Source organism: Callospermophilus lateralis, chromosome 6 (assembly GCF_048772815.1).
Source record: "Callospermophilus lateralis isolate mCalLat2 chromosome 6, mCalLat2.hap1, whole genome shotgun sequence".
In the NCBI taxonomy this organism is placed as follows: Eukaryota; Metazoa; Chordata; class Mammalia; order Rodentia; family Sciuridae; genus Callospermophilus; species Callospermophilus lateralis.
The window spans coordinates 56,270,285-56,297,595 of NC_135310.1; the positions used below are offsets into that span (position 1 = coordinate 56,270,285).

Here is a 27,311-nt window from a genome sequence, read left to right on the forward strand (position 1 = left end):
CAGAGACCATGGGGAACCGGTTCCACTCATGTGCACATGAAGTTTCTTTTCCCTGGTTCCCAGGGCTTAGAAGATGGGCACTCGGATCCACAGTCATCTTCTTGCCCCCCTCATCTAACCTCTGGCAAGGGATGTTGTTAGCAGAAGGAATCACAGTTTTCCTAGGAACTTTTATTTTCTTGTTTCAACCTAAATTTTTCCCCCCTCTCAATCCTTCTCACCTCATTAGAAAAAGTTAAGACAGCTCAAAGTTCTTGGGCCCCAATGTACTACCTTTTATAAATGGCTCAGATCAATATGTCATATATCATCTCGGCTTAAATCCCTACCCATTTGCTACACATATCAATCATGTTATGTGGATAACACATAATTGATACACTGAATATTTCCAAATTTGTCCATATGGGGCTAATAGAAAACATATGTGTGAAACTTGTACCACACATTACCTCGTAATACCTCAATCTGCAAAACCACCATCAACTTAGCTGCTAAAATCTCCAAAGTCCCATAATCCTGTCTTGTTGCTTTAGTCACCATAAGCCCTGCTGGCTTTTCGCCATTGCTCCTAGGATAAGATTCAGTGCCCTGCCCATGGTCTATAAGGACATACATGATCTGGTTCTTACCAACCCCTCAAACTTTATCTCATACCATAAACTCCCTGGCAAACTATATTTAATGTTATGTCTTCCTGTCTGTCTACTCCTGTGGATTAGAGGCTTTCGTGGGGGCATATACTTTGTTTCTCTTCCCATCACTGTGCCTGTCATGAACATCTATCTACAAAGGAAAGACTGGGTACAAATAGCAAGGTTTGGATACGAGGAAACCATGAATTAAGCAGACAGTATCTCTGAGGCAGACTGATTGTAAGATGATTTTAAAGGAGTAATTAAAAAATATTGGATGAAAGAAAATGGATTTGTGGAGGGGGAGTGGTTCCCTGTGGATTTATTCCCTCTTTATCTCATTCAAATAGGCTCTGAAACTCCCTGCTCCTTTCCCTTTCCACACATGACTGGTCATCTGTTCTACCTCTTCTCCCCCTCACCAGGTCACCATAGCTTCATCTCTTACCCACACTCCACAGTCCCCTGAACCAGGTCCTTCCACAGCCTCTCCCCATCTGGCTCATCTTCCCATAGCGTTCACTGATGCCTGAGGGACTTCTCAAAACCCAACCTTCCCTTTTGGGAAGATGTCCAGGTCTAGTGGGCAACATCCATATCCACTTTCTAAAGCACAGTCCACTCCTCTGAGATGTCCTTGGAGCTCACTTCTTGCACCTCTCTTCCTCATCACGCAGTCATTTTTCAGATTCTGCACCATAAAATATCATGATTCCACACCTTTGAATAGACCCCTTCTTCCACTTGGAACGCCCTCCTGGACTAACCCCTCCCTGCTCCCCCCACGGGCAATCTCCTGCTCATTTCCCAGGACCCAGCTCAGGCTCACTTGTCCTCCATGAAGACTGTCCAGTGGTTCTGTCAATGCCTCTAGAGCCTCCCCACAGAGTCATAATCACTTGCCCCTGCACCTCTCTCCCGTGGTGAATTCCTCCAGTGTATAAACCATCTCTAATTCCTCTTTCTACTCAGGACAATAAAATGTGCCCATGAAAAGCTCTTTCTGTTCAGGTGCTGCCTGGCTGGATGAAACATAGAAGGAGAAGGGGAAGGAGGAGAGGAACAGAGAGGGAAGCTGGAAAGGAGAGAGGTCGGGGAGGTTTTTCCTTTAAGAAGCCTCTGGCAAGAAAATGCAGAGGATTATCAAAGGCCTGGGTGACACAGAGCTAAAATCCCTGAGGTAGAAGGTCCTGGAAGAGGCCACCAGGCAGATGCAGCTATCCAGGTCCCCACTGTGAGAACTGCCTCAATCTCTGTGAGCCACTACTCTCAATATGGGGGGGGGGGGGTGGAGAGGGGGGGGGGAAAGGTGTTGATTGTTCAGACCCAGAGGCTTTTTTCTGGGGGAAATGGAGAAGGGTGGGTGGGAAGAAAGTCTAGTTAAATAGCATGGTATGGTGAAGGCGAGTTTCTATCCTAATTTATGTTGTTTCAAATTACACTTTGATATATATTTATCTTTTTTATTGTACATAATCTTTTTTAAAATTAGAGCTTTATAGATATACATAGTGGCTGAGTTCATCCCGATAAACTCACACCTGCATAGAAATCGATTTCAGTCCATGATCCCCCTTTTCCCTTCCCCTCTTTCCCCCTTTCCTCCTCCTCTCTCTCATTCTCCTTCCACTATTAGACTTCCTTTCATTTTATATTTGATTGGTTCTTTCTACCTATGCATAAAGGTGAACTTCCTTATTGTATACTTATATATGCACATAAAATGATTTTTAAGAATTCTTTCTTATCCATCCTACCACTCTGCTTCTTGATCCCCTTTTCTACAATACTGATCTTCCCTTTATGTTATCCTATCCTTCCCTCCCCCTTTCCTTTATTTTACTCTAGCTTCTGCATATGAGAGGAATGTTCAACCTTTGAGTTTCTGAGTATAGCTTTTTGCACTTAGCACGATATTCTCCATTTCCAACCACTTACTGGCAAATGCCATGATTTCATTCTTTTTTTACAGAGGAGTGGATCTCTCTCTCTCTCTCTCCATGTATATATTTATATATATAAATATGTAATGTACATGTATGTACGTATGTAATATATGTGCACATATACATAGATACATAATATATACATTATATACACATCATACATCATATATATAGATATCTACTCAGCTCTAAAAGATAAAATTATGGCATATATTATGTATATATACATATGTATTAAAATTGTGATATATATGTATATATAAGATGTGATAAGACTCATCACAATTTCTTAATCCATTCATCTATTGACATTGATTGATTCCATAATCTAGCTATTGTGAATTGTGCTGCTATAAACATTGAGGTGGCTATATTGTTACAGTATTCTAATTTTAGATCTTTTGGGAAAATACCAAGGAATGGGATTTCTGGACCATGTGTTGGTTTCATTCCTACTTTTTTTGAGAACTCTCCACACTGTTCTCCAGAGTGCTGTACTAGTTTGTAGTTCCACCAACAATTGTACATATATATATTTTTTAATATTTCATTTTTTTAGTTGTAATTGGACACAATACCTTTATTTCACTTATTTGTTTTTTTATGTGGTGCTGAGGATCAAACCCATGGTCTTGCATGTGCGAGGCGAGCGCTCTACTGCTGAGCCACAACCCTAGCTCTGTACATATTTTTTAAAATCATCTCAAAATCCTTCCTTTTTTAAAAAAAATAAAGCCCAAGTTACATGTATACATAGATACTTGATTAACTTTTTAACTGGAGCAACTGTCAACCTTAACTGTCATTTCACTAAGAAAGTATAAAAATAGCAAATTACAAAATACAAGCTTTCATTCTTATTTTTCCCATCTTGTAATCTGCAACAGTGTGGGACAGACATATGGAATTGGAAGGCAACCAGTGGGAAGAAGAAAAAAGAGAAGACTGGACCTGATGGTGCATGTCTGTAATCCCAGCTACTTGGGAGGCTGAGACAGGAGGATCACAAGTTCAAGGCCAGCTTTAGCAACTTAGTGAGGCCCTAAGAATCTTAGTGAGATCTTATCTCAAAATAAAAAATAAAAAGGGCTGGGGACCTAGCTCAGTGGTTAAGCACCCCTAGATTCAATCCCTGGTACCAAACAACGCCCTCCCCCCCCGCCCCCAGCATTTCATTACAGTAAAATCAGAACCCAAAAGATTTAGCTTCTGTTTTTCCAAGTTGATTATCAGTACTTATCAACTTCAAAATATGTTTCTAACTATTAGCTGGGGATCTAAACCAGGGCCTTTAATAACCTTAGCAAACACCAGTAAACTTCGTCTTAAACTATGGAGACCCTGACTAGGTCATAACACTCCTGTATTCTCTGCTGCAGTGGGGAAGGCTGTAAGGTGGAGAAGGCTGCTTGTAGTCCTGAGTTTCCACAGACTGCCCATTTCCAGAGGGGATGACCCTCTCTCTTCCTTGTCCTCCCCCAGAGTCCTCAGTCCCCTGGGAACTTACTGGATTCCGCCCCAGAAGGTGATCAGCTCCTCCTCCCAGATCAGAGGAGCCTGTAGCTCAGAACCCACCATGGAACTCTCATTTTAGGTGCATCAGAAGTTTCCCCAATTAAAAAAAAGTTTTCAAAGAAATCTTTGGGACATAACACACTTGGAAATTGTACCTTCATTATCTGGAAGTTACCATGCTTCTTCTTCAACCTAATTTAGGATCAAGATTCAGTTTCATTCAGTTTTATATATCAAATGATGTTTATGCTAAGGATCTCAGCAGCTACTTCCTGGCCTATCTCATGAGCTTCACTTCACTTGCTCCTTAAAACAATCCCCTGAGCTGTAACGTGCCCTATTTTCGAGATGAGGAAACTGGGGCTCAGAAACTCTACCCCTTTCCAGGTAGGCTGGTGGCCTGGGCTTCTCCTTGTCTACTGCCTCCCCTGCTCTATCTGGCATTTGTCTCTAAACACATTTATTTTATTTCTCAATGATCTGGAATATCCATAACCCAAATCCCTGGAGCTTTATCTCAACTGCCAACTGCAAAATGGTTCACTTCCCACTGATGATGTGAAAGAATAAATACAGCCGCCAGAGACCACAAACAGTGTCAAATGATTTAAAACCAAAGCCACACCATTTTCCAACCTCAGCTAAACCATCTCCCTCTATTAATAAAAGCACATTCATTTTTTGGATTTGTGCCCAACTGAGACCACATATATGCCCAAATCAGAGCCTATGTGGTAACCCAAGAAGTTTCATATTGTCTCACATATGATTAGCACAGTTCTGGCTGAGATAAAAGAAACCAATGATGAGATGCTGCTCTACACGTGAAACCATGGGTACCGACAGTTTCTAAGCATTTGTCAGAGCTTGTTAAGATATATGCATATGTGGGAGGAATAGACGAACTCTAGGTAGGAGAGAGGGGTTGGAGGGGTAGGGAGGGGGCATGGGGTTAGAAATAATGGTGAAATGTGAGGATCATTACTATCCAAAGTACATGTATAAAGACACAAATTGGTGTGAATATACTATGTATACGACCAGAAATATGAAAAATTATGCTCTATATGTGTAGTAAGAATTATAATGCATTTTGTTGTCATATATAAATTAAAAATTACATAAAAATGATATATGAAAGTATTATATTAACTTAATTATTATAGGCTATAGCCAAAAGAAAAATTTCACCTGATTTCAGCAACAATATGCTAAGCAAAATAAGCTAGACACAGTACTCTTGTTAACTGTGTTATATTCATCCCAATTTCCTGATTACAACATTCTGAAGTTATGCAAGATGTTGCCATTGGGAGAAGCGGGTGATGGGTACATAGGACCTCACTGTGCTGTTTTAGAGCTTGTGAATTTATACTTAGTTCAAAATAAAAGTTAAAAAGGAGTCCAGACAACAATGTAGTTCTGGAGATTCCCTTTAGAAAAAGGAAGGACATGATACCATGGGGTAGCAGGTGAGGGAGGGAAAGAATCTGAATTGGGGGAGTCTTGGGAGGAGCCCTCAGGCTTACAGGCCAAAGACACAGAACAGGTCGGGGAGGGAAGACAAAGCAAACCATGCAACCTGGGGTGCTACAGAACAGGTCTAATGTTCAAAGCAGGAGAAGTACACCTTTCTCTACAGATTACATTCCAATGAGCTGAGCTAAGGGTATGGCTCAGTGGTAGAGCATTTGCCTATCGTGCATGGGCCCTGGATTCCATTCCCAGCACTGCAAAGAGGAAAAAAAAAAAACAATTTCACCAAATCAAATGAGTCATCTATAAAGCAGTATATGGTGGGAGGGGGAGGGATGGAAATACTAATGAACTAAAAAAATAGGAATATAAATTCAAGTCAGTCTGGTATTATTATTATTTGTTAGGTACCAGGGATTGAACCTAGGGGTGCTTAACCACTGAGCCACATCCCCAGCCCCTTTTCATTTTTTTATTTTGCGAAAGGGTCTCTATTAAATTGCAGGGACTGGCCTTGAACTTGTGATCCTCCTGCCTCAGGCTCTTGAGTCCATGGGATTATGCCCCCACTGCCACCGGCCCAGCATCAGTCTAGTTTTAGTAGTTACATTGTAAACCCAAAATTGCCTAGCTGTAAATGCAAGTATGTTGGGATTTTTGATTACAGCAAAGCAACTTTGCACACGTTGTTCTCAAGAACACGTTGTTCTCAATGGAGGACAAATGAGACACCAGGAGAACTTGGGCTGGGCTGTGATTCTGATATCCCAGGAAGGAGGCGGGATGGAGGTCAGGCTCCCTGAGGCAGATAAGTCCAGCTCTTGTGTTAGGCCTTCTGCACTCTTGGCCTTTAAAGGTCAAAGAAGAACCCTATACCTCCTGATAATCCATTCTAGCTCAACATTGACAAATGCCTATTTCTGTCTGTGTCACCTCCCTGGGTGTTATAATTTCCTCATGACCTTTAGGGGTCTGTCTGCTAACTGCCCTATATTTCCCTTCTTTCAAGTTTCAGCAAGTTCTCCTTAAATTCTAGTATTTTGAAATTAGCCAGCATGCACAGTTTAACCTGCTTTACCCTTAGGATTTTATATGCAAGCTTGCGTCTCCCATTTTGCCAGCTAGGAGTACTAATGCTTTGACTTGGTGCTTGGATAGAGGCCCTGGAGTTCCCCTGTGCATCTCTTGTTCTCAAAATGTTATTACCTGTCCCCTGTACAGAACTGGGTGCACACTGATCATGTGGAAGTACCATGGTTTTACAGAAGAATGAGACACAGGAATACTATTATCTGGTTTCAAAAAGTAGTCCCCTTCAGGTGGCTGTCTTGTTTACCACTGTAGAACTCGCCACCAGAGCATGCCTGGCACACAGTGGCCATTCACAAACAATTGTGAAGTGAATGTCTCTTGGTTTCAGCTTCATGGTGACATATAAGCATGTGTATACATATACACGCATATACATAAGAAATAGCACAAAGAAAGCCTTCAGAATCAACACTTCAGTATTTTTCCCTCTAAAGGAGCCTTTGACACTGGTTCTTTCATATCCATTATAATCAGTCTAAAATATAACTACAGCAGCACCTCTTAATTGGTGCTCCTGCATTTAAGATCTTAACCCTCCAATCTGTCACCTGGACATATTCTTCTACCATTATTTCCAGCATTTTGATGTTCATTGGCTTGACAGCTTATGATTCACATTCATCTTTCTGCTACTCTGATCTCCTCTGGCCTTCCCCATGCACAGACCTCTACCTGTTCCTGCTATCCCAGGGCCATTTTGCAGTCTGGCATTTGAGACCCATGGCTGTACCCTGTGAATCTTGCCTCCTGTGACTCACCCCACCGACTCCCTGTTCTGTACAGCTTTGCCTCCTTGGCATCCCCCAAACACATCTGCCCGCATATTCATCATCCTTTTCCCTTTGTTCCAGTTTCCCAGATTCCACACAACTGTCAGGGTTCAGCTGCAGGAGATGTTTTCCATCTGTTTGGTGGGCTCCAAACACTGTGGCTTTAGAGAAACAGGATGACTCTAGCCCTGTGCCAGATGCTAAGATATGAAAACTTTGAAAACACAAGGTTCCCAGAAAGTGGGGAAGCTATCAAGGCCTCCCAGCGGCCAGCTGCTAAGGACAGGCAGTCACATGGCAGCTCTTGTCATGTTCTCATTCTCTCTCGCATATAGACATTATTTGATTAATATTACAACCTCAGGTAATTTATTTATATCCCAATTGAACATATTTGCTTTTAAAAATGTCTCACGATCTGGAGCCATGAAAGCTGGTATAACAAATACTTCCACTGGTGGCCAAATCTGCCTGGGCCTGAATCTGCACATGATCTGGCTGGTGGAAAGCCAGTGTCACACATTGACTGGAGCAGAGTGTTTCATCCATTTTCCTAGTGAAGTCATGTTACACATTTTATCATTCATATGATACAAAACAGTGTTGCTTATTTATTTGTTTTTGTGCCAGAGATCGAACCCAGAGCACTTAACCACTGAGCCACATCCCCAGAACTTTTTTATTTTTTATTTTTTTAAATTTTATTTTGATGCAGGGTCTTGCTAAGTTGCTGAGGCTGGCCTCGAACTGGGATTACAGGCATGTGCCACCACATCCAGGGCTCTTCTTGGTTTTAACTAAATATAAGGGAATGTCAATTGTAGGGGATTCTGCAAATGACAAAGCCTAAAACAATGTTTCCTTCCTCTCCAAATCTGTAAAGACACTGGGATACAGTAGACCCAAATGTCATTTGGCAATCACAGCAGAAGCATGTTCTCAGGTGGTAGCAAAAACAGGCTCCACTTTCTCCTATTAGACAGGCTGTGGGGTGCTGACTGTGGTCCAGGCAGAGGCCCCAGCCATGCCAGATCTTCACTGGGTTCAAAGGAAAGGTTTGGATGTAGCAGGCAGCAAGAAGGTTCTATAGTATCCCCTAGAGGGAAAAGAAAGGGGGAGCTGAACCGCTGAGCCAATTGGCACCTCGGGATGCCAAATCCAGGGAAAAGGGAAAGAAAAGCAAAGAGGAACAGAGGGAATACACTCTGAACTTACTGGCACACCAGAGCCCTGTTTCTTGATTTGATATATTTCTGATTGCAAGAGCACTCAATGATATATATATATGGAGAGAGACACACACACACACACACACACACACACACACACACACACATATATGTGATATAAAGTGATATCATATATATAATGGGTTAGAAAGACGTTTTTCAACTAGACAAGAATTCCACAAGCTCTTGCATAAAAATTTAAAATGGTATAACATCTCAATATGGAGATGATGGACAATTTGAGATATATCCTTATCACAGAATGTTATGTAGTCATAAAAAATAATATAAGTTTATAGAATTGAGGCAAGAGATTTTTACCAAGTATTATTATATGGAAAATGAGGAATGTCCTGGATGTGGTGGCATATGCCTGTAATCCCAGTGACATAGGAGGCTAAGGCAGGAGGATCCCCAGTTCGAGGCCAGCCTCAGCAACTTAGCAAGACCCTGCATCAAAATAAAATTTAAAAAAATAAAAAATAAAAAAGTTTTGGGGATGTGGCTCAGTGATTAAGTGCTCTGGGTTCAATCCCTGGCACAAAAACAAAAATTTTTAAAAATCCATTTTTTAAAACCTATGTGTATATTAAAAGCAAACAAACACATCAGTGTAAACAACATTAGAAACTGAATGGACCAGAATGAGAAACAGGAGAGGAAGAGGGTGACAGGAAATAAAACAAAACAATTAAAAATAACAGGCTCTCCAAAAAAAACAATAATTATATAAAGTTATATATATGCACATATTTAAAATCCAAATTGGAGGTGTGTTAGTGCATCTCAGGGTAAATATTTCACATATTTTTATACTTTTTCTTATACTTGCCTACATTTTAATGTGATTATAAACATTATGTAATCAGAATTATTTTTAGTAAGGAAAAAACGTAAGTGATTAAAACACTGACAGCATAAAAATGTTTCTTAAGTCTTCCTGGTCAAAACACAATCCACTAGTAGAATTTTGCAACATTCATGACCAAAAGAGGTTTTTGCAATCATCTTCAAAATGGAGAAAAACCAAAGTTAAAAATTAATAATGGTCATACGTATTTTAAGCATCTTGAAATTAGGGTCTAAAATCTAATTTTTAATGCTTTTCCAACAGCTTAGCACATACACAGTGCTCAATCAATTCTAGTTAATTGACAAGCACATGTCAAATCACATGAATTACTATATCAAAGATGTTATTATTTGATACACAAATGCTATTAAGAGTAAAATCTCATCTAAAAAATAATATGAGAGCCAGAGCAGGTTTGATGAAAATAACTTAAATATGAAAATTTAATCTGTCACAAAACAGTAATAAAACTATACATAACAATTTTTTTCCTCCTGCTCTGGTTATATTAAATGCACCTAGCTGGGTACAGTGGTGCACATTTGTAATCAGCACAACTTGGGAGGTTGAGGAAGAAGGATTGTGAGTTCAAGACCAACCTTGGCAACTTGGCCAGACTGTCTCAAAATAAAACATAAAAATAGCTGGGGATGTAGCTCAGTGGTAAAGTACCCCTGGGTTCAATCCCTAGCACTAAAAAAAAAAAAAAAAAAAGAAAAAAAGAAAGAAAAAGAAAAAGAAATATATAGTATTCAGTTTTGTTACCTGTGTTTCTGTAGTCTCAGGGCTGTATGTTATCTACATACTCCATGACAACTGAATACCACTAATTTCTGCCTATTATTATGGATATGAGAGTTACAGCTACCAAGCATAAACAATCAAACAATTTCTAGGCCAGGCCCTTCTTCAAAACACTAAACTGCCATTACAGTTCTGACTATAAGATGCAACTGTCTTGCAGAAAAGCGCAGCTTTTCATTCTTCCAGGACTGCTCTCTTTGCAGGGCAGTAGAAATGGATGTCGCCCAGCTGGATGGAGAGCTGCCTTGTGAAAAGCTACGGAGTAACCCTCAACAGGGCAATTTGGCACCAAGATCACACAGGGCAGAGGTGGAGCAGGGGCTACTGCCCTTGATCCTTGAGGCCTGGGACCCCCACCTGCTGTAGGAACTTCTCATCTGCCATTCTGTGAAATGGCAAGTACTATTAGTCAGCACAAAACTAATTTTATACATCTAATCTTTTCAAGTAAAATACTTACCTGGACTAACAAGTGGCCTGAATTAGGCAAACATGTTTCACATTTCTTGGTGTTCTCCTTTATTTGCTTTACCAAATTTGTCAATATTTCCACAGCACCTTTGCTGATCATTTCATTAAGAAATCTTGGATTTCCGGAAATGAATTTAATAGTCCCCATACAGTATAAAAAAGCTTCACTGTTAGTTTGCAGATCTTCACTTCTCAGTACCTCTAATAATGATTCTGCCAAAAAGATGAATTATTATACATGTCTGAGTATAACAGCTTGAGAGAAATATATTAAAGCACTTGTTTGTGAACATCAAATACAATTTGTGAGCTATATTTGTCCAAAGGTACATGTAAATGCTTGTTAAGAGTCACTCAAGTAAGAAGAGCTTACTTTTAGCTACAACAGATCTCTGTAATATTAATGATGGTAAAAGGGTAGACTTACTAATACATAAATAAGAAGCTATTCTTTTGGGCTTGGGTTGTGGCTCAGAGCGCTTGCCTTGCACATGTAAGGCCCTAGGTTCGATCCTCAGTACCACATAAAAAAATAAATAAAGACTTTTTTTTTAAAAAAAGCTATTCTTTTAATCAAATGCCACTCCTTACCTCTTACTAGTATTTACCAGTCTTAATTTTTAGTTACAAAAATTTCAAGTTATTATAGAATACTAATAATCAAAGTATTTTATTTATTTACTTAGGTACTAGAGATTGAAAAGGAGGTAGGAGGCTTTACCACTGAGCTATATCCCCAGCCCCTTTTAAAAAACTTTTAAATTTTGAGACAGGGTCTTGATAAATTTCTGAGGCTCATCTCAAACTTGTGATCATCCAATCTCAGAAATTGCTGGGATTATAGGCCAGTGCCACCACAATCAGAATTAACTCTTAAAGCATTTTAAGAGTCTGACTGTGTTGGGTACAGTGGTGCACGCCTGTAATCCCAGTGATTTAGGAAGCTGAAGCAGGAGGATTGCAAGTTCAAGGCCAGCCTCAGCAACTTAATGAGACCCTGTCTCAAAATAAAAAATAGAAAGAGCTGGGGATGCACCCCTGGGTTTAATCCCCATTACCAAGAGTTAGATACCAACAAATCTTGAAGGATTTTTTTTCTATATTAAGGGAAAATAAGTCAAGAGAGGAGCTTAAACTCAATCACACTAGAAAGGGATAAGTTGAATATAACATCCACGCTTTCCCAAAACAATTAAAGAACCTTCATCCAAATGACATATAACTACAGGTTTTATGAGAAATCCAGGAACTCTAGTAAGGGTAATTATGCATATCTCATATTTTAAATTGCTAAGGCTGGCTATGAACTTGCAGTCCTCCTCATAGTTACATTTCTTAATATCTGTGTGATCATTTGTCATATTTGTTTGCAGCTGATACTTCTCAGCTAATTCAGTGCTAGACATTTCTTTCCGTACTGGTAATGTCCCAGTCCTCTTGGGCTACAAAAGATATTGAGATCATTTATCCTGTGTTACCAAAAGAGGACTGAGAGTGTTTTCCATGTTACTGCCTCCTCCTATACCAGCAACATTAATTCATAAAATATTTCCATTTATATAACTAAACATCTTAATTATTTAGAGGTGTGTCAAGAATTAGGCATTATGGTTCGGTAGTTAGAATGTAATAAAATTCCACCTACATATTTGATTTTTTCAATACCGGGGATTGAATCCAGAAGCAACCCTATCACTGAGCTACATCCCCAACTCTTTTTATTTTTTATTTTGAGACAGGGTCTCATTAAATTGTTGAGGCTGGCCTTAAACTTGCAATCCTCCTACCTCAGTCTCCCAAATTACTGGGATTACAGGTGTGCACCATCACACCTGGCTCATATTTGAAATATTTTGGTGTCAGATTTCTATAATACTTACAGATGTCTTTTAATTTTAGTCATTTCTACTAGATCAAAAGACTAAAATTTTCAATTTTGAAAAAAAATTTAAAATTTTTAATTATGCCAAAAACTATTGCATTTTTTCTAATAGTGAATCCATGTCCCAGAGATGGATTTTCAAATGCTTCTTTGTAAACTCACATTGTATTACTGTAAGTATTTATAAAACAAAAACAAAAATTAGTCTGTCATACTAGATTCCAAATGATACATTAAACAGAATGTGGAAAACACAGAGAAGGAGGAGCCAAAGTAAACGTTATATAACTAGACACAACATTCTTGCCACCATTAATTATAACCTTTCTCTCCAAATGGTACATTTGTGCTGTGCATTTGCTTAACTGATGCACTGAATGATACTCACCTAGGATGTTGTCATTTTGAATCAGCGAATCGTTCTTCTCATTCCTGCTAATTTTAAATATAAGTTTGCAGACATTAAGTAGATTCTTTCTACTCACTTTTAGCTGCAGAGAAAGAAAAACACTTCCGTTTCTATTGCGGAGAGAAATAAAGATCTGGCATATTCTTAAAAACACAAACTTCTCTATTAAAAGCCTTGCAAGATTTTTTTAAACATAAACATTCTAAAGAAATCAAACTTTAAAAAGTTTAGTTTAAATATTTGCCAACTATGGTATCTAATTAACTCAGTTATACTAAATACAATACAAATGATCTTTTGAGTAAGAACATTTTAATAACAAGCATTTCTTTCTTACCTCATAATGTCAAATTGATATCTAAAGTTATTACTTACTTTTAAAAGAATATAGGAAAAAGAAAGGCATGATAATTTAACAAATTTAATTAAATGGCGAAACTGATTTAAAACACAAAAGCAAAGGATAATGAATGCCAAAATTTCAGATTAAACTATTTTTGAAAAGAATCTATAGTGGAAGTGAAGGAAAAAATAAAGGGAAAAAATATGTCCTCTCTATAAATTGCATAAAAGAAAATTTTAAAACTAGTAGTATTTGATTAGATTGTATATATATTTAATTTTGAGGCTATTTATGGAATGCTTTGAGATAATTACTGATAAATGAGTTTGAAAATTATCTTCTAAATAAAACAAAAATATCTAAATGAAACACAAGGCAATACAAAAATATACTTCCTTTTTAAAAACATATACACAATAGGGTGACTTGCTGAATCAAATGGTCTAAATCATCTGTGTATTTATCTGAAGTAGTAAGAAATATTAAATATTAAAATCATCATTATTAATAATTATTAATATTATAATTATTGTATTATATTTTCATATATTATGAATTATAAATATTTATAGATTATAACTATAAATATAATACAATACTTTATAATTATATATTAGAATTCTATAATATTATAATTGTATAATATTATAATTGTTATGATTATTAATATTATATAATTATAATTAATTATTAATATTATTAATATTAAAATCCTAAATGTCCAATATTAGGGAAGAGTCTAATGAACTGTGGAACTGTAATATTATTCTTATTAGGCAGTTGCAAAACAGTGTAACCACAAATGTTATGCTTAAAAAAGAAAAGCATCTAGAACCCACTATTAGATGGGAATATCAAGTACTTTCATTGCAACAAAGTAAAAATGTAGGAACGAGGTCATCTAATCAAAAAAAATTTCTATGTGAAAAGGATACGTAAAGGTCATTATTTGACTATTAAAAGCTATTTTTAATATTGTTAATTAATAAGTTCCAGTTAGTTTTTTTTTTAATATTTCCAGAAATATTTGTTAAGGATTTGTTCTGTTTGGCCACCAAGTGTCTCCTGAGTGCTTTCTGTGTGCCAGGTGCTGTACTGTTTGCTGATGGAGATGGCAAAAAGCATGCTGTCAGTCTCAGGTCAGAGGAGCAAAGGGAGTGGAACATGGCCCACCTGACACTGGCCCCTGCCCCTCACAGGACCTGGGCATGCACTAGGAAGATAGGCTCTCAAGTCCCACCAGCCCTAGTGAGTCAGAATCTGCATTCTCAAGGGATTCACATGTGCCTTAAAGTCTGAGAGGCAACATTTAGGAAGCCTTAGAAACCCCAACACATGGAGCCTTCTTGCTCTCAGAAAAGGAAATGGGAAATTTAAAAAGTATCTATTAGAGCTGGGGATATAGCTCAGGGGTGAAGTGCTTGCCTAGCCTTTGTAAAGTCCTGGGCTCAATGCCTGTCACAGGGGGAAGAGTTATTGAGTAGGTAGGTGTTCAGAACAACATTATTTAAAAACTTAGAAAATAAGCTGACTTAAGAAAACAGAAAAATGTTTCTATATTAATGGAAAAATAGTATATATAAGATTTGGGAATATATTTAAATCAGTTGACTATCTTCTACTAAATTGTGTGACCTTAAGGACAAAACTATGATTTATTTCCTAAGTATGGTATGTAGCATGAATTCCATGCCTAACAAAACTTGTTCAATGAATATAATCACCTCCTACCCACTGTGAGTCTTATATTTTTAGTGAAAAGTGACAAGGAAAAAAAAACTGGTTTCAGGGTTTTCATCAAAATAACAACAGGAAGAAGAAGAAGGAGAAGAGGAAGAAGAGGAAGGAGAAGAAGAAGAGGGAAGGGGAGAGGGAGGAGAAAAGAAAAGATAAAGCCAGAGCGGTGGTGCTTGCCTGTAATCCCAGTGGCCTGGGAGGGTAAGGCAGGAGGTCCAGAGTTCAAAGCCAGCCTCAGCAACTTATTGAGGCCCTAAACAACTCAGTGAGACCCAGTCTCTAAAAAAAAAAAAAAAAAATACAAAAAAGGGCTGCGGGTGTTGCTCAGTGGTTAAGCATCCCTGGGTTCAATCCCAAGTGCCAAAAAAAAAAAAAGAAAGAAAGAAAGAAAGAAAGGAAAGGAAAGAAAGATACACATAATTTCCAGGCCTAGTATATAGCTTAGGTCATTTTACATGCAAAGCAAATTCTTATAACTTCTCTACTGATAACTGTAAAACTATGACTTTAAGACATGAAAAGGTAATAAAATATGTCATTATATGCAAGAATTATAGGCTGCCCCATAACAATCACCACTTTCCATGCCCTTACTCCCTGTGCTTTGGGGTGTCTTCTCCCCACAGTACTTGCTGTGCCCTTTGTACTTGATGCTTCTGCTATTTCCCCTGCTACAGTGCCCGCAGGACTGGGGAAGGCTATTTTATTCATATATTCCAAGTTTTAGGAAGAATTCCTGACAATATAGGTTCTAGTGGTAGGGTAATTTTCTTTTTAAGTTAAAAATAGTAATTTTATTCTATTTAAAGCAAAAGTTGGCAAACTAAACAAAAGTAAGAGAAGTTTGAAATCATCATACTACCACTATATATAATCACAGTTGACACACTGGTATTTCTTTTTTGTTTGCCTAAGGTGCTAGATTCTACCCCCAGAATAGAGCTGCATTCATACTGTGTATATATTTGTATACTTTAAAACAATCTTAATATAGACTGACATATTTTTGTAAGCTGTTTTGATATAAAGGTTAAAATTAAAATGGCTGTCTGGCAAATCTCCATTGAACCAAAGAATGCAAGAAAACAGAACTAACATTATGCTTGGTCAGTGTTTTTAACTATAAATAACTTTAAATGTCTGAATTATGATACTAAACTGGTAGAGGGAATAAATATTGGCAGGAAGAAAAGAAGCAGTGAAAATTTCATGTTTCATGTATCTTTAGTCTTTGCTGATTTATCTTTTGACATTTCTTTTGACGTGGTCCTTTAAAATTTTACGTAGAACTCCATCACTAAGTCTAATCAGAACAGGATCTTGCCTGTAATTTCATAAGGGATTCAGAAAGTAGATGGGCTGGATGGAAGTTGGACTGGATGGTTTCACAGGTCCCTTCTCACCTGGTAATTCTGTAGTTAAATGGAGGCAAGAGTCACCCAACTCTGGAGTTTGAAATACAGAGTCTTGCCTTCAACCAGCAAGTGGCCACTGTCACCAGGAGGACCTTACCTAATCATATGCCCAGTTCAGAACGTGTTCTCTGCCTGTCAGATCATTTAGCCTTTTGCTCTTAGAGAATTAAATTGTGTCCTGTATGTAATCAATTTGAATGACTCATTAATAACCAAGATAAATTTCCTCCAAAGCATTAATGGATTCATGAATGCCTATTTCTTTTCTTTTTTTGACCTGATGTGGAACAAGATGTCTAGGAACCAGATGAAAAAGGAAAGGTGAATTCCTGGGCACTGCCAGCCTGGGTCCTTCATAATTTCACATTATGTGAATAACGCAGCATTAACAGAAAGCTTTTACTTTTATGAAACCAGGTTAACAAAGCCTCATTCATTTGTTTTTGCGGCTCTCTTAGAACATTCTATAATAATTGTGGCTTATCTTTTGGTTCCAACTGTTTATGGCTGTGACAACAAAGCACTCCCCTCAAACAATGATAGCATTTTGTTCTAGACAGAGTTCTACAGACTTTTATTTGGTGTCTGGCCTTTTCTTCTAACACTTTACAGGAGCCTTCGATGACCACTGAAGGACCTTCCTGTGACCACAAGCAGCTGTTTTCCTCTTTCACACGGTTCATAAAGCACCTGGCCATTATATCTGTGACCCAAATTACTTTATTTCCTAAATCATATGACAGAATCGAGCAGCCAGTTGAAACCACAGGACAGAGGTTACTTGAGCAACTGTTTTGAATATATTTGCCTATTGTTGCTTTTTTCTTTTCTTTCTCAATTTTCCTTTTGCTTGCTTTTTTTTTTTTAAAAAAAAAAGATATATATATCTGGTCACATTCCAAATATAAGAGATCTTCGTTTGAACATTTTCTATGTACTCAGCCTTAGTTCCTTAGATATCACTTCCTAGTCAAATTCTGGGATGCCAGTTTATTACTTTTACTTTTTAAGACTCTAAACAAATACATGGCATTTCTAATATTCTTTGTAATATTTACCAAAAAAAAAATCATTTCATAAAGTTTGCATTGCTACAGTCTAGTAGGCCAGAGGAAAGAACAACTTACTGCAAGGATAATTTTTGCAAGTTTAAGGCTGAGCAAGTCCGAACCAACATCAACTAGTTTATACAGAGTCTTCAGGAGAATACTTCTTCTCTTAAATTTATTTCCAAGCATGTTTCCTTCTTCTAAAGCGTGATGAAGTTGTGTGCAAGCAGCACAAACTGTTTCAATGTTCTCTTCTGTCAGAGCAAAAGAGAGTAAAGCAACACTTACTAATTAGGATCAAGTTTTCAGGTGCATCACACACAGCGTAAGTGAAAACCCCTCAGTTATTTCCCCAGACATCTTCAAGTTCATGAGCTCTATTTCTCCTTTCTTGCCTCACCTCCATTTACGTGATTTTTTTCCATCTCTTTGATCTAGCTCCTCCCTTGCTGACTTACTAATCAGTCAATTAACTTATCTAGAATACACAATCTTTCAAAGAGGGTATTAAAGAATGGGATTGCCACCTATTTTAGTTAGTCTCCTTTATTCCAAATGCCCTCCATTGGACCTGTTCAGTCCCACAGAGGCATGTCACTTGCGCCTCTATCTTCAACCCTTTCTGGCATAGTTTCACTGGCCTAGAATATTCTTCTTATCCTTGTTCTTATCCATTTTGTCCTTCAAGTCTTTATGTTTCAGCTCCTCCAGAAACAGTGCCCAATTCCACATTCAACCAACATTACCTGAGGCTTTTATTCATTTTTTTACTTATGTGTGTGGGGGGGGTCATGTTATGTACCTGATGTCCTCAAACAGATGTCATACCAAGGGAGCAGGAACATTGTCTTACATATCTCTGTATCAAGAGCACTTGGTACCATGAGAATACTGTACAATCTGCAACTATTTCATACATATTCATTTGATAATATATCATTGATTAAAAAAAAAACAATGATCAATATTTTCCTGTAAGAAAATTGTCATTTGAGAAAGAGAGGCTCTTATAGAACAAAACTTCAAAATGTCACCAAATTTACCATTATTTGAAGAGAATAAAAAGATTTTTGCTTAGAAAACAGGGAGACCTAGGAACATTTTATTTTATTTTTTTAAAGCAGAACAGATGGCTTTATTTTAGACCTTCAGTGAAAGTAGATTAATGTTGTCCCAAGAAAACATGGATCTGAGAATTTCAGATGAATATCTGCTTTACTGCCTGGTATCAAATCCTGTTTCTTTGTTTGTTTTTAACCCTGTCTCTGCAGATTTACCCTCTTTGCTCCAACACACACTCATTGCTGTGGGTCTGATCTCCATGTCCATTTCTGGGTTGAGCAGCAAAGAAACATTTTATTTTATAATTATGATTCTGAGGAAAGTAATTTTTGAAAGTGGCAGCCATAAAAGAGGCATATGAGGAAGAAAAGTATCATACAAAAGAGAACATAAGGAAAAATAAAAGATTGCAAGACATACTAAGGTAGTCAGTTGAAAAATATTCTCTCTGATAGATTCCATCACAAAATTTAAAAGTGAGAAACCAATCTTAAATAAATACCATAATGTGCTCTTAGAAGCCCACATAGAGGAAGTGTGTGCCTGCAGAAGGAAATGACTCAGGCCATTTTTAGCTCTTTTCAACAATAACATCTAAGAAAAAATTTTTAAACCTCAATAGCTAAGTAACCTTCAATGCCTTTCAGTTATGCACTTAAATAAATGAATTGATGGGAAATGACTGAGACAGACTTTAAATAAAGGGGAAAATCTGAACTCCATTGTATGAATACTTTTGTCGAGTTGTTTTATTGTTCTGTGCCTGGCAGTTTCTTCATAAGCCCCAAGTCCAGCGCTGGGTCACTTAGGGGCAATAAGGGGTCCTCAATGTATTTATCTAGCACTTCCCCTTAAATGTTTCAGTCTGCTGGGTTCTATTCAAGATGACTTGTTTTAGTTTATTTAAAAAGAAATTAAAAAGGAAGGCCCAAGGGACAAAATTTAAACCACTGATCAAATAAACTCTGTTACCAAACAGTCACAAATGTCATCCAGCTTCCAAGGACAACTTGAAACAGCTGAGACTTTCAATGGGCTAAAGGTAGAGGGTGAGAGCTGGACACACAATAGACGGGAAAATGATCTGAGTTACTTCTCCCCACAAGATACTTATTAATTACCAAGGGGAAAAGAGCAACTTACTGAGGATCAACCTGGCAGTCCCCACCTGACTCAGGTGATCAAAATTCTTATCTCCACAACAGGAGCAAATTAGTCTTGAAAAGGATGCACCTTCCTGTGCGATAAGCCTGCCCCCAAAGCCCAACCTGTATCTCATTGTGAGAAAACACAGTCAAACCCAATTTATGGGACTGTCTATAAAATAAATGGCCTCTATTCCTCAAGTATGTCAAGATGATGAAAGAGACACAACAAATGATTGGAACTTGTGATCCAAGATTTTCTTCTTCTATAAAGGAAATTAGCAAGACAAATGACAAAATCTAGTAAGATTTGTACAGTATTACATGGTAATTTTCAGTTATGTAAGAGAACATCCTTATGTCTAAAAACAAAGTACTGAGGGACATAGGACATCAGGTTGACAGCTTATTCTAAAAAGAAAAAATTGATGTGTGTGTGTGGAAGGGGTAGAGAAAGAGAAAGGGAAGGAAGGAGAGAGTGATAAAGTAAATGTGATAAAATATTAATATTGGGGGACTCTAAGTGAAGAACACATAGAAATTTTTCTTTTTGGTACTGGGGATTAAACCCAGAGGTACTTTATCACAGAAATACTTCTCCATCCATTTTTAAAATTTTTTTTTAAAATTTTGAGACAGGGTATCACTGAATTTGATGAGGCTGACCTTGAACTTGTGATCCTCTTGCCTCATTCTCCCAGGTAGCTGGGATTACAAGTGGGTGCCACCGTACCTGGCCATTTTTTTCCCCTACTACTCTTGCAAGTTTTCTTTAAGACTGAAATTATGCCAAAAAAAGTTTAAAAAAATCCCAAGGGGTCAAGTAATCCAGCTTTGTCATCATTTGGTGTTATTAAGAGTTGTCTAATTATCAAAAATACAAGTAACAGTAAATGTTGTTTATTAACAAAATACTGGCTAGATGTGTGGGAAAAGGTTCACTCACACATTGCTGGTGGGACTGAAAACTAGTGCAACCACTCTGGAAAGCAATATGGAGATTCCTCAGAAAGCTTGGCATAGAACCACCATTTGAAGTAGTTATCCCACTCCTTGGTATATACCCAAAGGACTTATATCAGCAGACTGTAGTGACACAGTCACATAAATGTTTATAGCAGCTCAATTAAAAATAGCTAAGCTATGGAACCAATTTAGGTGCCTTCAACAGATGAATGGATTAAGAAAATGTGGTTGTATACACAATGGAATATAACTCAGCTATAAAGAAGAATGAAATTATAAGAATTAAATTTGCCAGTAAGTGGATAGAACTGGATACTATAATGCTAAGTGAAATAAGCCACTCCCCCCAAACCAAAGGTTGAATGTTTTCTCTGGTATGTGGATGCTAACACACAATGGGGGTGGTCAGGAAGAATAGAAGTACTTTGGTTTAGACAAAGGGGGATGAAGGGAAGGGAGGAAGGGATAGGAATAGGAAAGACAGTAGAATGAATTGGACAGAACTTTCCTATGTTCACATGTGAATACACAACCAATGAAACTCCACATCACGTACAACTGCAAGAATGGAATCCTATAGAATAAGTTATACTCCATGTATATATAATATGTCAAAATATACTGTCATATATATCTAAAAAGAACTTAAAAAGTTGTCTAGGGAGAGAGATGACATATTTCAGTGTTTAATGATCCATCTGAGAAGGGAGACTTGTCAACATGTCCAAGTCCCAACTCCTCAGTTGGCATGCTAAATTCTCTCTGTTGGTGGCAGTGGTAAATAGATCCCTTGGCATCCTTTCTAAATCCTGCAGGCTGACAACCTCCTCCAAGCCAGGTCTTAGTGGTGCTCTTTCCCCAACTGAGTGTTTCTTTTTTAATCCTTACCCAGACCTACTGATCTTCTCACTAGGTTTTGCAATCTCTCAAAAAGGGCCCAAAGTTCACATGTGCAGTAATAGGATGGTGAAAGTTAATAAGTTAATAAGAACAGAAAAAGTTGTCACATTCATAAGTTTAGGACTTGGGTCTGCAGAGCACTTGAAGACACTACTGCATCTAGAGTTGAGATGAGTCCCTGCAGTGGTAACCTAGTTAGCAGCAACACCAAGGACAGGAACCTGTGCAGGGCTCTCCTATTGCTGTGAACACAGCCTAGCACCCAAAGGGAGCCAGGGAGGGGCGAGTCATTCGAAAGTGTAGGCAGCAGGCCTCTGCAGGCCTTCCCTGTCTGTCTGCAGGGGGATCATACACTGTGCTTCTAGAGCCTCTTCCTGTGGCTGCCAATGCTGGCATCCAAGGAGCTTTCAGTCAACAATTCCTACTAGGAGCCTATGGAGTACTGGGTGCCAAACACTGGGCTTGGCTGTAGACTATGACCACAGCTCCACAGGAATCTTGTTCACCATAAGAAATGGAATCTCTGAGGGGCTGCAAGAGGGAGGCAATGGGAAGCCAAGCCCTGAGAAGCTTCTCATCGCCTTTTCATGGACCCATCAAGTGAGGACCTTCACTCCAGAATGCCAGGGCTGGGGGCATCCCAGGCTACTTCCTGTGCCATGAATGGCATCTCTGACGTATGTACTTAACCTCAGGAGAGAGGATGTGTGCACAGCCAAGAAAACCATGGGCACCACTTGCAGGATGCCAATCTGAGACTCAAATCAGTTTCAGAGGCCTGAAATCTGTTTTAATCTTTCACTTTCTAGAATATGAACAGTGTCCCTAGAGAGATTAAGCCAGCATTTCCTTGAGCAGAAGTGATCCTAAATTTGTATTATGAGAGGAATTTCGAAGTCAACTCTCTTGGTGCATTTAAAGTATAATTTGCTCACTAACAATTTGGTTTACATGTAGTATTTAATACCCACATTACTGAGGATGACTTCCTTTGGGGGGGGGGGTTGTTTGTTTGTTTTAGGTACCAGGAATTGAACTCAGGGGCACTCAACCACTAAGCCACTTTTCTAGCCTTATTTTGTATTTTATTAGGGACAGGGTCTCACTGAGTTGCTTAGCGCCTCGCTTTCGCTGAGGCTGGCTTTGAACTCGGATCCTTCTCCCTCAACCACCCAAGCTGCTGGGATTACTGGCATGTGCTACTGCACCCAGCACTTCATTTATTTTTGAACACGTTCACAGAAGATGGTCAAAGTACACTAAAAAATCAGGGTAACAGGGAACATACACATAACCACACATAATTTTTATTTAAAACAAGAATTTTTTTACCCTTTTCTAATTCATGCAAAATTGGTACGATCCTTGTATTCCAAAAGATTTCATCTACTTCTATTTCGGTATCCTTTTCTTGCAAGTTGGCTTTTGAGACTGCAAAAGAAATGCAGAGCGTGAGAAAGGAGCTATAATGGAGCACAGTCGAAAGCCTTTCCTATTTATCACTCCAGTTAAAAAGCTGCAGAATTAAGTTTCACTTTGCCCCCAACCCAATTAATTCTAATTAGAACTGTAGGTCTTCTAATCAAATCACCTCAAATTAAACTCAGATAATATAAAAAAGAATGTTAAAATATGATTGGGATAATTCATAAAGCATTAAACTTTGTGAATGATGGTGACTGGTAAGGCAAACTATTTTGAGTTTTTGTTGTTGTTGCTGTTTAGACATACCCCTCTGCAATATAGAATAGACAAGTATAAATATGTAAAGAACACAATTTCAAACATATTTCTTCACATGCCTAAAATTCCAGCAATTCAGGAGGCTAAGGCAGGAGGACTGCAAGTTTGAGGCAAGCCTGGGTAACTTAGTGAGACCTTGTTTCTAAAAAAGAAAAAAAAAAAAAAAAAGCTGGGATGTTGCTCAGTGGTAGATCTCTATTGAAAAATAACAACAACAAAACTGAATAAAGTCTCCAAAAATGCTCAATGAAAAAATTTCTAAAAGAAAGATCTGGAAGGACTTTCTTTTCTGTAGAATTGTATGCTGGTTACCTTCTAAGAAATGGTATGGGGTCATCAGCATTAATGCCAAGTGATTTTGTGTGAGGTAGCAGGAGATGCCTGGACTTCCCCCTACCCCAACTCCATCATTCATGCATAGGGTGAATGGGGTCTAGTTTGAGCCTCAGTTTCCTCTTCAGCAAAACAGAGGTTAGAATATTTCAGTTCAGGGTTATGAAAACTAAAAGACATGATATAGGTAAAGCTCTCAGCCCAATGTCATATATCCACACTCAATATCTAAGAATTTAATTTCCTTGATTAAATAAACAGGAATTGCTATCTGAATGTGCCACAGGTATGTCCTCAAGAACAGAGGCTGACTTGCATATAGGCTCTGGAGAATGATGCTACCCTTGACTGTGCACTTGGCCTCTATTTCTTTTTGTAACCACACCATGAAGAGGCCTCAATTTTTCTCTTTCATACAGATGAAGAAAGTAGAACCCAGGGGTATTACGTTATCAGCCTAAGGTCATAAGGTCCTTGCACTTGATCTCTAAGATATTCTGCCCCATAGCAGATTAAACTAGACTGCAACCCAACAGACTAAAGGTGACACGGAGGGAGAAAGGGGTGTAAACCATGTTAAAAACTGCAAGTCATGATCACATTTCACACAGAGTTATCTCAAGATCTGAAACACTAACTATCTAGCTGGAAGGGGCACAGCTGCCCAGAGGCCTTCCTGAGAAGGACTGGAGAACATTACTTAGCCTCTTCTCTGAAGGCTACCCACTAAGCTCATCATGTGGCATCCAGTTTATATTGGGGTCAGGGAGCCCATACACCCTCAGAGTGGACCTGGCAGCAATTAGGTGTTCAGTCCACACAATGAGTGCCTGAACCTTAAAAATATCACATGAAATGTTAGAAATCAAAGGAGCAATAAGAAGGTTCACACACACACACACACACACACACACACACACGTTATTTATTTGTTGGTTGGTTTGTACTAGAGATTGAACCCAAGGGCTCTTAACTACTGAGCCACATTCCCAGTCTTTTTTTTTTTTTTTTAATTTTGAGACAGGATTTTGCCAAGTTGCTTAGGGTCTCACCAAAGTTGCTAACGCTGGCTTTGAACTTGCAATCCTCCTGCCGTAGCCTCCTAAATCACTGAGATTACATGATTATACCTCCGCTCCTGATTTCAGGTTGTTTTAATTTTAAAAAAGGAAAAGTTGACCAATGAGACGTAAGAACACAGGTTTAAAGCCAGTGTCTGGGTTGGAATCCTAGCTCTCCCACCTACTCGCTGGTTGACTTTATGCAAGTTGCTTCACCTTTCCTCTTTAAAATGGGGTAATGATGGTCACCTCTAAGCATTGGGATTATGGATTATTAATTTCTTTATATGTGCTCTTCTGTATTTTCTAAAACCTCTACTGCCCTTGTATCACTCTTAGAGAGATACAAATAAACAACACATAGTAAATATGCATGTATATGTCATAGTAAATATCTGTATTGTGATTTTCTTAAGAGTTAAAATGAAATTTTCTGAAATAAGAAATCCAAAAATAAAGTCCTTTCTCAATTATCTATATAAACAGTAGAAAAATCCATGGATAACCCATAATGGCATGTATTTAAAAAGTTATTTGAATTCAGAGATGTCTAAAATGAATCAAACCATCAAATGAGAAATTTTCCAAGCACATAACACTGATATATTCCAGGAGAAGCAGAGAAGCTGTACAGTGTACTTATTCCAGCAACACTCCCCTCCTGCACTGTGTGACAGAGTAACCATTCCCAGTTACAAGTCCAACTTGCTTTCTATAGACCTTCCGAGTACCAAGAGAGGCCCATATACACTGGGCCCTGAGGAGCACTGGGAGCAAAAGTGAACAGAAAGGGCCTCTCAACAAAGCTGTAATTACACAGTTAAGGTCCTGTGAATGGTCTATCTAAATCATAAGCAAGACTTCACCATAAAACACAAAGTTGAATTATCTTTAGGACAAAAATCAGTCCACATCAGTACAGGTTCAGAGTCCTTTATCCAAGACCTTTGGGACCAGGTGTGGTTTGAGAATCAGAAGTGTTTGGATTTTAGAAAGGCAGTACTAGCTGTGTGCGGTGGCACATGCCTATAATCCCATACTGAGGCAGGAGGATCACAAGTTCAAGGCCAACCTCAGCAATTTAGTGAAAATCAGTCTTTTTAAATATTTATTTATTTATTTTAGTTATAGGTGGACACAATACCTTTTAATTTTTATGTGGTGCTGAGGATCGAACCCATGCCTCACATATGTTAGGTGAGCACGCTACCACTGAGCCACAACCCCAGCCCGTAAAACTCAAGTCTTAAAATAAAAAAAAAAATTAAAATGGCTGGAGATGTAGCTTACTGGTAGGGTGTCAATGGGTTCAATGCTCAGTACTAAAAAGAAAAAAAGAAAAGGAAAGGAGGGAGAGCAGAAAGGAAGGAGAGAAAAGGAAGGAAGGAAGAAAAAGGAAGGGAAGAAAAGAAGAGAAGAGGGGGAATTAACTGGGCATGGTAGCACAAGCCTGTAATCCCAGCTACTTGGAAGGCCTTCCAGCTTCAGATAAAGTATAATAGACCAATCTTTTGGATCATTATTTCTATGAGTCTGTCTTAACTTTAATAAGTTATGCATATGGATTTTTAAAGTAAATATGAATATTCAAAGAGTATAAAAAATACAGTCACTCATAGTCCCAGGTAACTAACTTATTTGAAATCCAAAGTACATCAATAAAACCAACATTTATCAAGGCAAGAGAAAAGGCAGAAGACAAATCGATAATAATTAAATTAACACAAACTCACGACACACTTAAGTTTACTAGAAATATATAGTCTTAAAGCCCAATTAATTCAAATCCTCATTTTTACCTTCTATACAGTATGCCTTTTATTTTTGTTGTTGTTTTGTTTGTTTTTGTGGTCTTGGGGATTGAACCTACAGGTGCTTTACCAGCTTTTTGAACTACATCCCTAGCTTTTTTCAATGAAGTTCCTGGTCTGGCCTCGAATTTGTGATCCTCCTACTTCAGCCTCCCAAGTCACTAGGATTACAGACATGTGCCACTGCATTAAGTTTCTTAATACAACAGTGCCATCAAAAACCATGATCATCAACTTGATTCTCAGAACAGATGAACCTGGTAACATTTTAGCAGATACTGTGGTATAAAGATTCCTCTCCCCCTTTCCTAAGAATCCCTTGTGTGTAGCTGTGTCTGGCTGTGGTCTTTTCACCTCTTCATCCCATGCACCTCCACTCCACACACTTCCCTGAGCCACTCTAGAAACTGAAGCAGAGAATCGTGATTGCTTTCTAAGACACACATATACAGAAACACACACACATAAAGTTTGTCTCAGTCTTGGGGAACAACTTCATATTTTAGAATGTACTTTATCTAGGTTCACAGTTTGCTAAATATAAAAATTATGATTCAACAGGAAATTGGGTAAGTCAAGCAAAAATTGCAGCATGTGTTCGAAGATTTTGCTGTCTCAGTGGTTAGAGTTGTTAACCACCACTTTGAGCTCTGGGCACAATAAC

The 27,311-nt window shown here is 38.2% G+C and overlaps 1 protein-coding gene across 1 annotated transcript in view; it reads right to left on the reverse strand.

Moving 5' to 3' along the window:
• The window catches only part of Armc2 (armadillo repeat containing 2), a 109,076-nt gene that overhangs the window by 41,844 nt on the left and 39,921 nt on the right, over positions 1 to 27,311 (reverse strand). Inside the window, exons 7-10 of the mRNA XM_076859872.2 lie at positions 23,032 to 23,130; positions 17,705 to 17,880; positions 13,062 to 13,164; positions 10,781 to 11,004 (exon numbers count right to left, since the gene is read on the reverse strand). Of these exons, the coding sequence (XP_076715987.2) occupies positions 10,781 to 11,004; positions 13,062 to 13,164; positions 17,705 to 17,880; positions 23,032 to 23,130 (602 nt within the window). The remainder of the gene's footprint in view (positions 1 to 10,780; positions 11,005 to 13,061; positions 13,165 to 17,704; positions 17,881 to 23,031; positions 23,131 to 27,311) is intronic.